Raw genomic sequence first — 16,900 nt, forward strand, 5'->3', positions numbered from 1 at the left:
GCATTGACTGAACCAAAGATAGCGGGTCAGATGTGCTTTGCAGTTGCTGACTGGCTTATTGCTATGAGTGTTTTCCCATTCTTTAATTATGTGTTCCTTCCCTGGAGTATTACTTGAAAAGAAAAAATTACTGTGATATTCTGAATGAGGCAATAATACAAATGTAAAACAAATCTAAATGTCTGTATTGGTTTTGCATATAAATATACCTATGGTATTCCAAGTGATGAAATTCAGACAGCATGTATTAGGAGATTATTGCTTATATGAAGGAATAAATCTAATAATCTAAGCTATATGTCATTCTCATAACTGTGAGTCAAACATTCATGTTGACATTTATTGTCCTCAGAGAACTCAGGGCTGCAGGTTTGTGTTAAATATCTGTGTTACTACCAATGAAAAAGTAATTTTGAAGTTAATAGTCGTTATTGGTATTTCCTCTCAAAGCAGAAATATGTTCGCACCTCTTTTAAATTAAATGCAATGTAATTCCAAAAAATGCTTGAATATAAATCCCAATTATATTATACAATATGTTAGGAAATATGGTTTTGGCTTCAAGAAAAAAACACAAACCAAACAAAAAACAGGACTGTTACATGCAATATATATGCAATAGCATTTGGCCTAAATCCATAATTTGAGCTCAGACCACCAAAGCTTTAATTTACCAGAAATGCAGAGGATAGTCTAAGATCCTACCAAGACCCCCTTTTGAATTAATTAAAAACTTCCTATTTGATCAGCAGAACTGGGTCTATACACTTTAAAGACAAGGTAGGTAACTTCTGTACTTACTATTTTTACCACTTTTATCGTAATTACTTAGGGGTTTTATTTATATTTTTATAATCTTTGCAGAAAAACTGCTGATAGAGAAGATTTTGAAAAAATAATCAGTGATCACGCTAATGCAGCAGGTAATGTAAGCTTGTTTAATAATATATATAAATAAATAGATTATATATGCTATATATAAAAAAAAGTAATATATTTTATATAAATTAGTCTTGTTACTAATATGTTACTTCATATTCTGAAGGACTGTTGTGTGTCAGAAGAGAACTCTGTGATTTGTAATATGTAACATCTGTTATAGTAAATTAGCCTTTCCTGCAACTGAAATATGGTCTTCTGTACTCTTTAACTGTTAAACTGGTCCAAGCACATAGTTGGGCTGTGAGAGACAATACTTTTTCAAAGGATTCCCAGTAACAGCTGGGGAATTGGAACATTCCCAACAGTCGGTTTGCATGAAGCTATCCAGTTAAAACAAATTTACTAGGGAAGTTGTAAGCCATTTGGTGCCAATTGGCCCCAGTGCTCCAGAATATTCCTAGCATCATTCAATGTACCGGATCAGGCATAGTACTTATATCTACAGATCCTATTTTATTCTTATGTTAATTTTTAAAATTCTTATTTTACTCCTTTATATCAGTCTAAGGGAGTTGAGTTAAATCTTGTGCCAAAACTTGCATTTGTTTTGTCTACATCTCTACAAAGAACACCGAATCGTGGATCTTTCTAAACTACAACAAATTGTCCCCCCATTTCCAGGCCTTGATTCCAGGATTCCTAAATGAGAGTGCCCTTGGGTGTCAATGCTGGATCGGGGAAGGATATTGATAGTTTGCTTTGGCCTAGGATGAAAAAAATGTGGATGAAAAAATGGCCTGTGATTCTGGATCATGAGTGCAGTTCTGACTAAAATGTGGTTCCATGCAGGTGTTCCCGTGGAATCTCTACGGGAATCTCTTGGTGAAGAGCTATTCAAAATATGCTATGAAGAGGATGAACACATATTAGGGGTTATTGGAGGGACCCTTAAGGACTTCTTGAATAGTTTCACTACTCTGCTGAAGCAGAGTAGCCACAGCCAAGAAGCAGGAAAAAAGGACAGACTTGAAGATGCCTCCATATTATGCCTGGAGAAAGATCAGGACTTCTTAAATGTTTATTATTTCTTTCCTAAGAAAATCACAAGTCTTATTCTACCTGGTATCATTAAAGCAGCAGCTCATATTTTGTATGAAACTGAGGTGGAAGTGATGCTCATGCCTCCTTGTTTCCATAACGACTGCACTGAGTTTGCTAATCAGCCTTATTTGCTGTATTCTATACAAGTCAAAAGTGCAAAACCGTCCTTATCTCCATGTAAACCACAGTCTTCACTTGTGATTCCTGCCTCTATGTTCTGTAAGACTTTCCCATTTCATTTTATGTTTGACAAGGATATGTCAGTTCTTCAAATTGGAAATGGGATAAGAAGACTTTTGACCAGGAGAGAATTTCAAGCTAAGCCCAATTTTGAAGAGTATTTCGAAATTCTTACCCCCAAAGTAAGCTGCACTTTTAGTGCAATAATGACAATGCTAAATATGCAGTTTACTGTACGAGTTAGAAGATGGGATAATACTGATATGAAACCGTCCATGGTAAGAGACTCTTTATCACCATTACTTCTATGAGGAATTTGTTTTCTTCAGATGGAGTTAAAATAGCCACAAAACATGGTGCATTTTGCATTTTCTACCTCTGAACATCTGATACAACTGTATAATAATGATTTAATTAGGGTACTCAAATGTAATTCAGATTCTGAAGCCTATGTTCAGTCAAAATTTTGCTTTAGGACTTTTACACAAGTAAAATCTGACTGAAAATTTGATTTTATTTTAATAATTTGAAATACTGAGATAAAGCCAGTGATATGCCATGCTGCTGAGAATAAGGGCATCTCCAGCACAGGGACAGTGGCAGGTAAAGCTTTAACAAAACACCCCTGAGTAATTTGGAAACAGCTATAGGATTTGGGGGAAAGAAATTGATGTTTTCTGTGATCATTCAGCCTTTGCTATGTTGGTATCTTTGATACTGTGATGTTTTCATGAGATACAATCACCAAAGGTTCCACTTAGTTTCAGCTGATGGGATTACAACTATCTTTGCTGAAGCTGGGTGTGTGACAAATGACCTGGGACAGTAAAAAACATTGAGTATTCAGTGACTGTTTTTATTCGTTCCTGGTCCCAGCTGAATTCCAGCTTATATACACCTGAGGCACTCTAGGATGAGTTACCAGTTCAGACTCAACTCTCCAAAAATTTAAATGAAGAATGGTCTCTTTTACCCAGCTACTAATGTAGCTACTATTAAAAACTGTAGCTACTTCATTGCAAATCCATTTCTGCACTAGAATGATTATAAGGGGTAGTAGACTTGGCTTTGATTTTACATATACTTGCGTATGCAAACGTCTGTTAGTAGGGAACAGATTTTATTAAAAGAGTGGTCTTTCAAAGCCATGTTAAGCTAAGCTCTGCAGCACCTTACACATTACACAACTGACTACAGAAGGGATATAAAAACACTTCACACAAAATATTTTCCTTGTTAGACCATTAAAATTGGATATTTCTGACATTTATGCCTTTAATTTTAAATTGCAGTGAGTACTGAACACCCTATGATAAAACTTAAGCAGATTTTCCCGCTTTATCTTGTGCAGTAAGTGATGCATGAACTAGTTATTAGTAGAAAATCATAGGCCACTGTAGTCACACATTTTATCAATTGCTGAAAATGCACAGAATTATTCTTTTTGATTTTCTTTTCTCCCTAAGATAAACTGATACTCAAACACAGCTAGGTGTTTATCCTTAAGTTGGGGGTCCTTTTGTACCAGAGGGCTGAATAAAAATGAACTTATTTGGTGGCTCTGTGATTCAGCACCCCATGCTTTCTCTAAGCAACTAAATGAAAATGTAAGGACTATGAACCAGTCTTGATTTTCTTACATTTTAGCAAAATGTATTTTCTCTAAAACTTCTTGCTTTTAAATCATCACCATGCATGTTTTGCATGAATTCTTGTTTCTCTAACTGTTTCAGGTAATGGACCTTAAAGGCCAAATGATCTATATTTTTGAATCCAGTGCCATTCTATTCTTGGGATCTCCCTGTGTGGATAGACTAGAAGATTTTACAGGACGTGGATTGTACCTCTCTGATATTCCCATTCACAATGCTTTAAGAGATGTTGTTCTGATAGGAGAGCAGGCTAGAGCCCAGGATGGACTGAAGAAGAGGTTAGGAAAGCTAAAAGCAACCCTTGAGCAGGCTCATCAAGCACTTGAAGAAGAGAAGAAGAAGACTGTAGATCTTCTGTTTTCAATTTTTCCTGGAGAGGTTGCTCAGCAGCTGTGGCAGGGACAAGTTGTACAAGCCAAGAAATTTAATAATGTCACAATGCTTTTTTCTGACATTGTTGGGTTCACTGCCATCTGTTCCCAATGCTCACCTATGCAGGTTATCACCATGCTTAATGAGCTTTATACTCGCTTTGATTACCAGTGTGGAGAACTAGATGTCTACAAGGTACACAATTCATTGCTTTTCTATGGGATTCTGGGGCAGGGAAGGAAATTAAGACTAAATGAGACAGCAGATAATAGAGGTCAAAAAATTATTTTGCCATAAACCTTTTTTAAATGAAAGAAAAATCATAAAACAAAAATCAGCATGAACAATTTTTCATTCAGCCAAGAGAGAAACCTGTCAAAACTTAAAAGTTAATTTTAAAAATTAAGTTCAATGACAGTGCTGTGACTCTGGAGTAAATAGGCATTTAATGTAGCTATGGGTGCCTGACAGTAAGTGAAAAAGGAAAAGTATTTTAGAATTATGCCCAGCAATAAATATAAATTGTGCAATTTTTCCTTTTGCATGATACTGCAAGATTTGTCCAGTTCTTAAATAATTTTGCAGGAAAAATAAGACTTGGTCGAGAATTATATGTAGCTACAACTAGTACTGAAGATATATTGGCTGTTCTTTTATATTTTTCAAACAGTTTAACAGTAAGAAATATATATGCCTGTTTTAGGTTGAGACTATTGGAGATGCCTACTGTGTTGCTGGAGGCTTACACAAAGAAAGTGAAACACATGCTGTTCAGATAGCACTGATGGCCCTTAAGATGATGGAACTGTCAGACGAGGTGGTGTCTCCCCATGGAGAGCCTATCAAGGTCATATATTTTATTGTATTTTATTTGGTTAAAGTGAGCATTTTTGTTTGTTTAATTGCTTTCTGGGATTTTGTCTCAAAGAAATTTCACATCATTGCGTTAACTCAGACTCCCCATTAATTTGGGGAATCAAGTGACGGTGGCTGGAGAAGCTGACGTTTTTAGTTCTGTGGATGAGAGTTTTGCAGAGCGGTAAAGATGAAATAGAGATCTGAAAATCAACCCAAAAGACAAATGCAGTGAAGTCAATAGGTGCAATCTGACACGCTGCAGTTTTTGTCTCAGTAGCAATAAATCTGTCGGTGTCATGGAATATTCTCTTTTCTAAGGAAATGACTAATCCTCTTTCCAAATCTTCCAAGTCTTTTGACGCAGAAGCTATGAATATGAATGCCCAAAGACGTTCTGATTGTAGTAATTGACGCATCTTTAAAGGATTCCATTGCTGTTCTTGTTTTACAGTCAGATACTGAACCACCATAAGATAATGGTGTTAATGCTGTCAAAGCAACTGTTAAATTCAGTGGTAATTATATTTATGGCTTCCTTTCAATGGGAATTTACACATGTACTGAAATTTTCATGTAGGATTATCTCTCACTGAGAAGGAAAAAGAAAGGCCTGTATGCATGAAAAATGATGTGGACTTTCAGCTAAGTTCAAATGGCCTGGAATGGCGTACTGGTATTTTTAATAGAGGTGTCTCAATTCATTATGTCTTTCATTTGCTCATTTTTAACATTTATCTGTTCATTTGTTCCTCCAGAAAGCTTAATGCTTTTTTTTTTTAATTTTAGATAAAGGAATATCTGTATTCCAAGACAAAGAAAATGGTTATTAAGAGGATTATATGCTCCACATTTATCACAGAGAACAGCAGTATTGTATTATAAATAAATGTTTTTCTTTTTGTATTTTGCAGTATCAAATTATGTTACACTTAAAAAATCTGGAAACATCCTGACAATATTATAACAAGTTTATCATTTACATGCAAATGCTACTACCTCATTTTTAAAATTAATTTTAAAATAAGGAGAAAAAAGTTGTATTGTGTACCTAACAGAGGCTTCTTAGAAGGAAATTATTTTTAATGAAAGCATGCATCTCTTTTAAATACTTCATGAAATCATTGGCTATTATTATTATTGCTAATCAAAGCAATAAATTTGTCGCACATTCTACTGCCATTTTACATATCAATTGTCAAAGAAAAAAAAGGTGTGACCACAAATGGCATACTTTGAATAAGACTTATATTTCCATGAATATATTTCAGCCATCTTTACTGTGTTGGTGAATTTTGGTCTTGTTGCAGATTTTTCTGCTTTTACACTCAAAGTTAGAAATTGTAACTTCTTCATAATGGTATGATACTCTCTGGATATGTAAAGAGTAGCACGCACAGTAGACGTACAAGCTTTCTGACATCATGCCATTATTGTGTCAGAATGCTATTCTGAAGAAAACATCTCTACACTTGTGTAATACACATGAGAGAAAGAGCACACCTCAAAAAAAAAAAAAACCACCAGAAAGAACCACAGAAAGCAGCATCAGCTAAGTAAGAGTCAAAAATCTGAGTATGAGCTAAGTTCACAGCAGTTCACAGTCATATTTTGATATGGTAGGATTACTTACTAAAAATGCAATGCAAGATAAACTTCAGCTAGTTCCCTCTCCATGAGCAGTAATGACCAGAGTACAGATATTTTAAGGAGGCTCTGCTAGCTCCGTTTATTTTAGTAGCTTGCTTGCTTTCTTTTTTTTTTTAAATTGAAGAATAATTTATAAGATTGACTTTAATAATTCTATTTTACCTATTAATGCTGTTTTCTTTCTTTTGTTTAAAGATGCGTATTGGCCTTCATTCTGGATCCGTCTTTGCTGGAGTTGTTGGGGTTAAAATGCCTCGTTATTGCCTTTTTGGAAATAATGTAACCCTTGCCAATAAGTTTGAGTCTTGCAGTATACCTAGAAAAATAAATGTCAGCCCAACAACTTACAGGTACAGTGCTCAATGTATGTAAAATGTCCACCTGCAGTAGTTACTGTAGTAGTCTATTATCTTCCCGTTGTTTTTTGTTTTTCCTTGAAGTACTGCTACATATTTTCCATTTTTTCTTTTTATCTGACTCCTCATGAATGCGCCACAGTTATTAATAGTCAGACTTCAACCAGCAGCAGCAAGAAAAAAGGTGAAACAGAACAACTGATTCTTGTTTTTCAGACATTGACCATCTGGGCCAACTTTGCCTCTTACACCACAGCTGTATATATCTTGCTTTTTCTTCCTTCTTCTCTCGTATAGCTTGCTCTTCTTCAAGCTTTCACGGTGAACTGCATGCCAAACTGGCTGTAGGTGCCCTTGAAAACAACAACCTCACTGGAGAATGGTTAAACATCACCCTACACATCTTCATTCTCCTTTGGTTAGGAAGGATGACTGAATAGATTGCAATGAATCAGAAACACCAGTGTTTAGTTTATACAGGTCTTTCAGTTCAGTTTAGATCTGTTAGTATGGAACTCAGATCAGGTATTTTTAGTAACATGTAGTCCGTGATTATGCAGACAGCTAGCAGGCCCTTCCATGGGAAATACAGCATCTTTCCTTTGTCCTTCAAACCTAACACTCTCTTTATATTGTCTGTTTAATTGTACTTCAAAATCACCTTGCAAATCATGTTGCAAGTAATGGCCAAGTAATCGTGTCTTGTAGATGCCAGGCAAGACAATAGGAAACTGTTTGAATGTGATGGTAACAACAGTCGACATCTGAACTCCAGGTCCAGGTCTGAATTTTATGTCACTCAGCTGACAGACATTATTGTTTCTTCCAAAAATTCTATAAGAATGTACTGTAAAGAGTGAATCTACTAGAAGGAAGTGATATGGCTGGCTGGGTAAAATAAGCAAAATTATAAATTTTTTTTATCTTTTAAGGAAGCTCTGCTACCTTCACTGTAGCCTGGACTGTAGTCTGTTGTTCCTACTCAGCTTGTAGTATCTTGTAATGCCTTGTGGCAAGGTTCTGCATTCAACATCAGGCAGAGCATTTGGCACAGGATCCTGACATCCCCTGCAGCATGTGTTATGTGACATACAGGGTGCCAAGCTTTAGATGATCTTGGATAGGTGATTTAGAAAAAGTAGCACAGGTATTAGAGCACACAGAAAGTAACCCTTTTGATCATGCACTCTGAAAACACAAAGAGAGCATTAGCATTGCCAGTGCTTATGTATGTCAACATAAGCAGCGCTGGCCAACACTGACTGTTTTTCCATTCCATTCATATGGAAAATCATTTTGAATGATACCCCTAGAAAATAGGCAATTTGATTAACAGATCAACTGTTGTTGTTGTGGAGTTTCTTTTTTTTTCTGGGTGAATGAGGTGTTAACCTCCTTTTTGGTGTTTTTTAAGTTTTGATTCATTCACCAATTCTAAAGACACACTGATAACATTATGGTACCTTGCACAACTCCTGTATATTGCAGTAATTGTTTGAAAGCTTAGATACAAGTTATCAATATTTATCCCTACAAATTAGCACTCTCTGTTTCAATCTGTGAAAAAGGAAGTAATATTAGAATTGGTAAGAGGGTCTGAATAGTTTAATTAATAAGGTTGACAGTATTCCATTCTTTGAAGCATTAATTATGGTGCATTTGATGTGCAGATATGAGCTAGCTTTCAGCACTAAATAATTTTTGAAAATATTTACAACAAACATAGCACCTACTTGCAAAACATTGACAAGACAAAAAAAGAGGCGATACTGCTATTTGCACTGATGCATAAGTTTATAGGTTATCAAGGTTACCAAGTAAACATTATTTTTTATATTTTCAGTAAATAACTATAAAAATTGAATTGGAGTCTCCCTGGCATTCATGAAGAATTATTGAATATCTGCACTTATTAGTGACTGATTCATTTTTAATCAAGGTGATTCATTTTTGTTCTAGGTTGTTAAAGGAATACCCAGGTTTTGTGTTCACACCACGCTCAAGAGAGGAGCTTCCACCAAATTTTCCCAGTGATATCCCTGGAATTTGCTATTTTCTGGATGCTTATATTCAAGGAACAAACTCACAGACTTGGTTTCAAAAGCGAGATTTGGGAGATGGCAATGCAAATTTTTTCGGTGAGGAAACAGGAATAGACTAAATTGTTCATTCACAAATGTATAGAATAAATTTATAAATATTTGGAATTTTTTTTTGTATAAATTGAAAATTTTTAAAACTGTATGAAACATGAAAGCACTTTAGATTGTTAACACCTGAAAGCCAGTATTAAAATTTCAGGAAGTATGTCACTGACTACTTTTTATTTTTCCTTTGCATAAGGAACATAGTCGCTAAAGTAATGTTGCAATGTCGCTGTTGGAAATGCTACTATAAACTGTATTTTCCCTGTGGTAATTTGTAAGTGCTACAGTTCTCTCTATACTGAGAATTCTAGAGGTATTGTATATGCAGTTTGTCAGGAAATGTAATGTGCAAGTGATGCAGTGTTGTGAGCTGGTGCTTATCAATGACTATAAAAATTTTCTTAGAGATTCCATAAGAAAATGTCCATTAAAATATTGTCATTGCCATCACATACTCCTTCCAGTGCATCATTTGGGCCCCATCCTAGAAGCTGCTGACCATCTTCTCGCATTGACTGGTCAAAATATGAGGGTGCTCAGCATTTTCTGGATCAGGCTGCTGATTGTAGCTGATACACATGCATAGCAGAGTTGCTGCTTACTGTTTCATGAACGTTGTGTATAAAATGAATATAGATTAAAACACTGTATAATCACATACTAATATCTCTGTAATCATCAAACTATTTTAGTTCTAAGGGTTTTTAAAATACTTAAAAATAATAATATCCACTTGTTATTATGTATTACAGCAATAAATGTTTTCTTTTTGTTGTCATTTAAATTTGAAATGTTTTAACAGAACTGTAATAAAATATGCTTTGGAATGTTTGCTTAGAAATGAAATCCCAGTCAGACTGTATGAAATGGAAGCACACCAGCTTAAAGCTCTGATCCTTATTTGAGGATGAAACATGGGTGTGACGTGTTATGGAAATGCCCATCGCATGCTCACTCTAAAGTTGCCAGGGGCATCTTCAGGTGAACAGAAATGCTTTCAAACACATCTACAAAGATTCACATATGAACACATTTACAAAGATTAATACTACTACAGAACAAGCTTTTCTGTTGTGGATAATGGAATATGAGTGGAGAATTCTAAAGGCTTTGCCTCTGGAGCTGGCAGAATAGAGTTAGCTAAGAGTTCTGAGTTCAGGATTCCACCTCGCTGACTAGCAGATCCATCTGCCCAGAAATTCCTCTGTGCTCTAGTTTGATCCCAGCTGCAGGCTGGAGAACTGCACAGCTTACACACATACTACTACTCCCAGTAGTATCAAGTATTATTAGTTATTATTCTAACCTCTTCAGCTCTTGGGGTCTGGCATATCAAGCCATTAAAGTCTCTTCAAACCACTTGCCACTAAATCAGATTTTTAATCTTAATATTTACAGGGAACAATTACATTAGACTAAGGTGCTATTTCTTTCATTTTCTGATCTTGACTGGTATGTTCTGAAGCTCAATATACCATTTTGTCCTACTAGTATTTGGTATAAACTCATATATGTACCATCAAAGTCTTGAGAAAAGTCCCTATAAGAATATAGAATTAAGAACATTTTAAAACCATTTTTCAATTCAGATTTCCTGTAAGGAGCATTTGAACAATACTTGAAACATTGAATCCTTCGTGAGGTCTCTATATCCATTGAGGATGCTTAGAAATAGTTCTGTGGCACAAAAATGGAACCAGAAAGTGTATTATATATAAACACGTCTTCCACACACCATATATATATACACACATACAAGCACATGTATTTGGAACACTTTAGACTGCAGTGTTTCAAGGAAACAAGAACTATGTGAATCTTGGAGACTGATGTTTCCAATATTGGTTAGAAAATTCTATTCTGTTGAGATAAATACCCAGATGTTACTAGCAGTGCCATGTGGGTGCTCCTTGATATAACAATGTGGCAGTATTTGAAAACTGACCATTCAGTAGGCTTATGTTATTAAACCAGTAATGATTGAGGTCAGCATGAATCTCTCCATCCCTGTTAAATAGGCTTGTCAATAAAAAGCATTTCTTTCTCGAATCTACTGAATGGAGGACATGCTTAGGAGGGAATTTCCTTTTATCCCTAGAAGACAACTGTTGCTGGACTGGATGATGGCCATGCTCAAAGCCAAATTCTGTATGAATCTGTCATTACATAGGCTGTTCATCATGGCAGTTCTTGATACCTTCCTTAGTGGTGTCAACCTTCGGGGAAGAATTCTGATAAGGTGATTAAATGTACACAGAAAGCAACATGCTTGAGTCTCAGTGAAGTAAATAAGATTTAGTCACATACTTAAGACAATGATTGAAGAAAGTGCTTTAAAATGTACTTGTGTTCAGACCTGCTTGACAAAAGCCCCCATAATTCCACTTAGCTTTAAGCGTAATTTAAGTATTTAGGTCTCACTGAAGCTGTTCATCTGTTTAAATTTTTTTTTGCTGAATAAACGTATTTAATAAGGGACAGTTATTTTAATTGATCTTTTTACTTAGATCTAAAATAGTCTTTTCACTTTTTAACTAATCTTTTTACTTAAATTGAAAAAAAGGAATTGTGGAGATAAACAGAAGGAAGGCAATTTCACTGATGCAATACTGGGACACTTTGGAAGAAAATAATAGAGTTGTTTTTAAGTTGATGCCTTCTGTAGTATATTGTGGGAATTTTCAGAGACTATGCAATGCTACTTATATAAAAATTCCTTAGTACTATGTCCAGAAACAGTTTTGTTACATGTGAAATTTTATTTTAATAGTTCATGATGATTCTGCATGGCTGATTTCTGTTCACACTTACGCTTTGTGATGGAAGATACATTTTTATCACGCTGCAGTTTCTTTGCCAAAGAAGTGTAAGTGGCCCTTGAAATAAAAACTGGGTCCTTTGAATCTTAACAGTGACATCGCTAAAGTGAAAGCTATACCAAAAGAATTCAACTAATTTTATTTCATTCAGGCATGACCTGATATAATTTCAGGGAGATGTTGGAAAAAATTTACATTGCTGGTGTCAGAGGAAGTGTAATTAGTGTGGAGCTAATGCTTTCTTTCTCTCTGAACTACTGTGCAAAAGCAGAGCAAAGGGAGTCACAGAATCTGACAGAACAGTGAAGCGCACATATAATTGAACCCTTGGGACAGAGCTACTTCTTCCTGGGAAATCTTGTGAAGGCAGAATTCAGACCTCCCCCAAACCCAGTTTATTTCTCCCATCATTTTCTTTTGCAATCTTTTCAGAAACAGCTGCAATTAATAGTACAGCGGGCAAAATCAGTATTTCCAACTTAAAGCCACCAGAATTAAGGGAATTGCTCTTGAATCCTGGCAAGAGGACGCTTTTGCAAACCCCACCCATCCTACAGCCTAGCACACCACTCTAGCTGCTACCATTTTTTTAATGCCTGCTCATTGTTCTGCAAAAGCAGTGGGAGATTTGCTTCCTGCAACAGCAATGACTTTTGTGGCTGTTTGCCATAGAGTGTACAAGGTACTGAGTTGCTTTCAAAGCTCTACTCCAGTTTATAAGTGAGCTTGGCAGGAACCAAATTTCACTCTCTGAAATGAGAGCTAGGACTTGCTTTTCTGCTTCTAAAGTCTGCAAGGTGTGTGCCACAACAGTCTTTTGAGACTTCTAAAACCACCTCTGATGGTGTGACTGCTCACAACTGCATAGGAAGAAAATAATCAGATTAAGGTTTGTTGGTTTTGTTTGTTTTTTGGTTTTTTTTTTTAAGTTTTCCAATCTCATTTGCATGTGTTCATTAGCAGTCCTTTTTTGCAGAGCATGGAGGGAGAGTAAAAGTCACTGTCTTATGTTACTGAGCATTGCTCTGATACTGAAACACAAATAAAAGAGGAAAGATAATCAATGATTCTGGAACCTTTGCTACGTTGAGATGCAACAGTTTAAAGATACATACTCTCCTGAGCACAAGCAGTAGGATCTGAATGTTAAATATGCAGTTAGGGTGGAACATGAAGCTGGAAAGCCAGTCAAAGAAATAATAAACTGTGAAAGAATCTGAAACGAAGTAAACAACCTTATAAAGTTGTGTGTCTCATCTGCTTCAGCAGATTTTTGATGCTGAAAGCAAAGTCAAGCCAGTGGTTTCCTAATAAAAATGGAAATGAGCACATGGCTTTGCAACCCCATTAGAAGATGGCCTTTGAAGATCTGTGCTAAACTTGCTTCTCATTTTTTGAGCATGAAATGACAAATTTTTGTGCCACTACAGCAAATGCATTTCTTGCACACATAGCAGCACGTAGTGGGAAATAATCAAGAGAATACATGCAGTAGCCTCCCAAGGGTGTGAAAAGGGGTGGATTCAGACATAGATACATTTCCGCTCTTCAGATTTTTCAGCCCAAACAAAACCTGCCAAAGAAATATCAAGGACAAAGGCATTCCCAGGAGCTTTGGACTACAAGCATGTGAAAATGAACTGATTTCCACTGATTGCAGATGTACACGTGCTACTGCATTACAGAACACCATGGACATATTGAGGGGTGTTTCATCATAGCTTGTCAATACCAGTACTGAAAAATTCATATAATGGTATAGTAGAACAGTGTAGAGTGGTATAGTAGAAATAATAGAAATAATGAATCTTGCTGAAATGAACTTAAGAGGGTGTTTCTGCATCTGAGAAGTATTATTATGAAAATTCCAAATGTCACGTCTCAGACCATAACGAGAAAATACCTGCAATTCAGTCCAATGTCAGTAAAGTAACTCCATCTTCAGTAAGTGAAATCCAGAAATACCATATAAGGCAGCTTTTTTATTCAGGATTTCAGTAACGAACTGTAAAAGCAGGCTCCAAAGTAAAAAAATGCAACTTATTAAAATACTTCCTTTGTTTTATAGTGCTTGTGTATTAACACAAACCATATTAAGCTGAATGTAGATGTTCTTGGCCAGCTAGCAGTTTTCCCAAACCTACTGTCTCAGCAACTGCTCTTTCACACAACATAAAAGGATCCTATGCTACTTCTTGCTTTCGTGAATCTCACCAAAAATTGCCAGATGAAGTCAGCATCTCAAATCAGGAAGAATGTTAAAATAAAACACCACTTAACCGTGTACAGCATATACCTAGTGCATGAGGGTCCCCAAATGGGAATATGATTTTGTGCTGTGGTGAAATAAGCTGCAGGCTTTATGGAAGTGCATCAGATACAATCCAAATGTTTGTGTGATGTGCATAATGCATGTGCCCTAGCAGTCCTGATACTGACATGGCTGGGCCTTGAATCTTGATTGAGCAGGTATCTGGAACGGAGGTTTGTCCTTCTCAGGAAATCACTGGGTTGAATTCTTTAATTCAGCATCTTCCAAACTTTTAAAAGGAGACCCCTATTTTAGAAAACTAAATCAATCAGTGCCTGCTTTTACTCTGCCCATGATGCTTTCACTTCACATTTTACAAATCTCACCTTGGCTAGAACATCCATTTGTATTATAATGGGTTAATCACAAGAACACCCTGCAAACACAACCTACCAAGCCTGAACCAAATCAGAAGAAAGGCAATTTCATATCTGTCTAAGGCAATTTTGACCCTTGTAGATATCAGCACTTTTGAAAAAGTGTCATTCAGATATACAAAATCACCAGGATAATCTACCTTCTGAAAACCATAACCAAAAATAACTTCATGTAATCTCTCGAATACTTGATGAGCATGGGGGCTTACCCCATATACAGACAGAGCAAGTGGATTCCCTTGAAACCTGTGAAGAATGAGAATAATTTTTTACACCTATTCTTAATATAGTCAACTTGTTTCCTGCCTGGGATGTGCTGCCAGGAGTTCCTTGATATTTGTATCCTCAAAACAGTTTTATAAGTGCGTGAAGGAGAAGACTGCAGCAACACCGGAGGGCAAAAGTCCCAGATGTTGTCTTAGGTCTTCTCGTAGTGTAGATTCACTACCAGCAGTAGGCACACAGAGATGTAATTACAACATTTGTATAGTAGGATGCATTTTCCCATTTTCCCAAACTTTACTTCCTACCAAACAGGAAAAGTAGATAGTGACCTGACATGTTCAAATCTTAGATAATTGGTGACAACCCCTATTTAGCTGTGGGAAAGCATAACCTTTGGTCTGGTTCCAACAGTATGATTTATTACATTATTTCTATTGCCAGTTTCCTGAAAATTGAAGAGATTTTTAGAGATTTGCATCTCTTCAGTTTTTGTTTGGTTTTCTACACATATATATTCAGTAGTTTGGAGTAGTTTGGTTAATTTCTTTAACTATTTTCTTTCCTCTCTTCAAAATTAACATCTTACTTGTCTGATTCTAACTGGTTATATTGAAGCTTTTGTTCTCAGTCATCCTTTTACAAAATCTAAAATCTGTTTTCCCAGTAGATTTGGACTGTGCTAAATAGAATTGATTATTCTGCCTACACTACCTGAAAGCAGGGTTTCCCTCTGCTGTTTTTGGAATGCCTACTGAGATGATTTTGCCAAATTTCTAATGCCTATCCACTTGTGTCCTCAGCTACTAGAATTTTTGAAAGATCTTAACACAGATTCAAAAGTTCACCAGGCAGTAGTTGAAATTTCAAAAGATTTTACAGGCTGCCATTTTTTAACTTATTTACATGGAATTTCCAACATCAATGCTTCTTTTTTTTTTTTTTCAAGAACTATGTGAACAGTTCAAATTTTATACTTATTTTGCACTATCTTACTAAGATCTGAATTCTGTAATTTTACCTACATTTAGAATCCATCTGGATTGATTAGTGTTTATGGCTTAATGTAACAAGATTTCTGCCCAAAAGCTACTACACTAGTAGTCCACTAAGTACCCTTATCCTCCTAGATAAACGAATAATCTCTCTAATATATTTTGTTTCTTCTTAAACAAGTAAAAAAAAATCGCTACTCTCCTTAGAGTTTTTACTTCATATGCTGGGGCCAGGTCTTTCGATTGTACAAAGGGCTTTAAACTATATGGGTTTTTCAAGTGCTGTATTGTAGTTTTTTATTCCTTGTATATGATAACATATGATAGAGTGTGTTATTTCCAAACTGGCCTTGGCATATTGCCTCTGCTCAAAACGTCCTGTTGTAAGGGTCATGCCCTACTTAGAGAACCCTCTAAGAGTCCATATTCAGTAGGTTACTGATACATCGCAGTGTTTATTCTCACTGACACCTGACAGGGACTCAAAAACACACGAAAACCCCCATTAATGAAAGCACCCATTATTATGCTTTTAACTCCACTGGCCTTTGAGAAATGAATGCACAGGAGCAGAAATGCCTGCGATCACTTCGTCGCTCAGATTCTTCCCTTTTTTGGGGACATTTGTCTTCCTAAAAGTTAAGTGGTTGCATCGGTACAAGAACCAACTGAAGCATTCTTGCGAATGCAAAGGGAAGTGGCACCAGGGCGAGCACGCGTTGCCCTACACCCAAGCACTGCTTGCAGGATGGCTACGTGCAGGAACGGGCCCGACACCGGGCTCGATGCCCGGCTCCGCGCCGGGCACGGGCAGCGGCCGCCCCTCAGCCCCGGCCGGCGCCGGCCCGCAGCCCCCGCCCGCCCCCGCGCGGCCCTCGGCCCCTCGCAGTCCTGCCCCCACCTCTGATTGGAGGAGAGCGCGGCGGCCGCGCCCGCCATTGGCCCCCCGGGCAGCGAGCGCCCTCGCCATTGGCTGCCGGC

The 16,900-nt window shown here is 36.7% G+C and overlaps 1 protein-coding gene across 1 annotated transcript in view; it reads left to right on the forward strand.

Moving 5' to 3' along the window:
* Positions 1-10,032, forward strand: part of GUCY1A1 (guanylate cyclase 1 soluble subunit alpha 1) — a 35,454-nt gene extending 25,422 nt beyond the window's left edge. Inside the window, exons 4-9 of the mRNA XM_042049698.1 lie at positions 865-923; positions 1,732-2,441; positions 3,897-4,382; positions 4,891-5,034; positions 6,888-7,042; positions 9,008-10,032. Of these exons, the coding sequence (XP_041905632.1) occupies positions 865-923; positions 1,732-2,441; positions 3,897-4,382; positions 4,891-5,034; positions 6,888-7,042; positions 9,008-9,209 (1,756 nt within the window). The 3' untranslated portion in view covers positions 9,210-10,032. The remainder of the gene's footprint in view (positions 1-864; positions 924-1,731; positions 2,442-3,896; positions 4,383-4,890; positions 5,035-6,887; positions 7,043-9,007) is intronic.
* Positions 10,033-16,900: the final 6,868 nt, after the last annotated feature.

This window comes from Corvus kubaryi, unplaced genomic scaffold (genome assembly GCF_017639235.1).
Source record: "Corvus kubaryi isolate FWS band 111438036 unplaced genomic scaffold, C.kubaryi_AGA036_p1.0 71, whole genome shotgun sequence".
Taxonomy (NCBI): domain Eukaryota; kingdom Metazoa; phylum Chordata; class Aves; order Passeriformes; family Corvidae; genus Corvus; species Corvus kubaryi.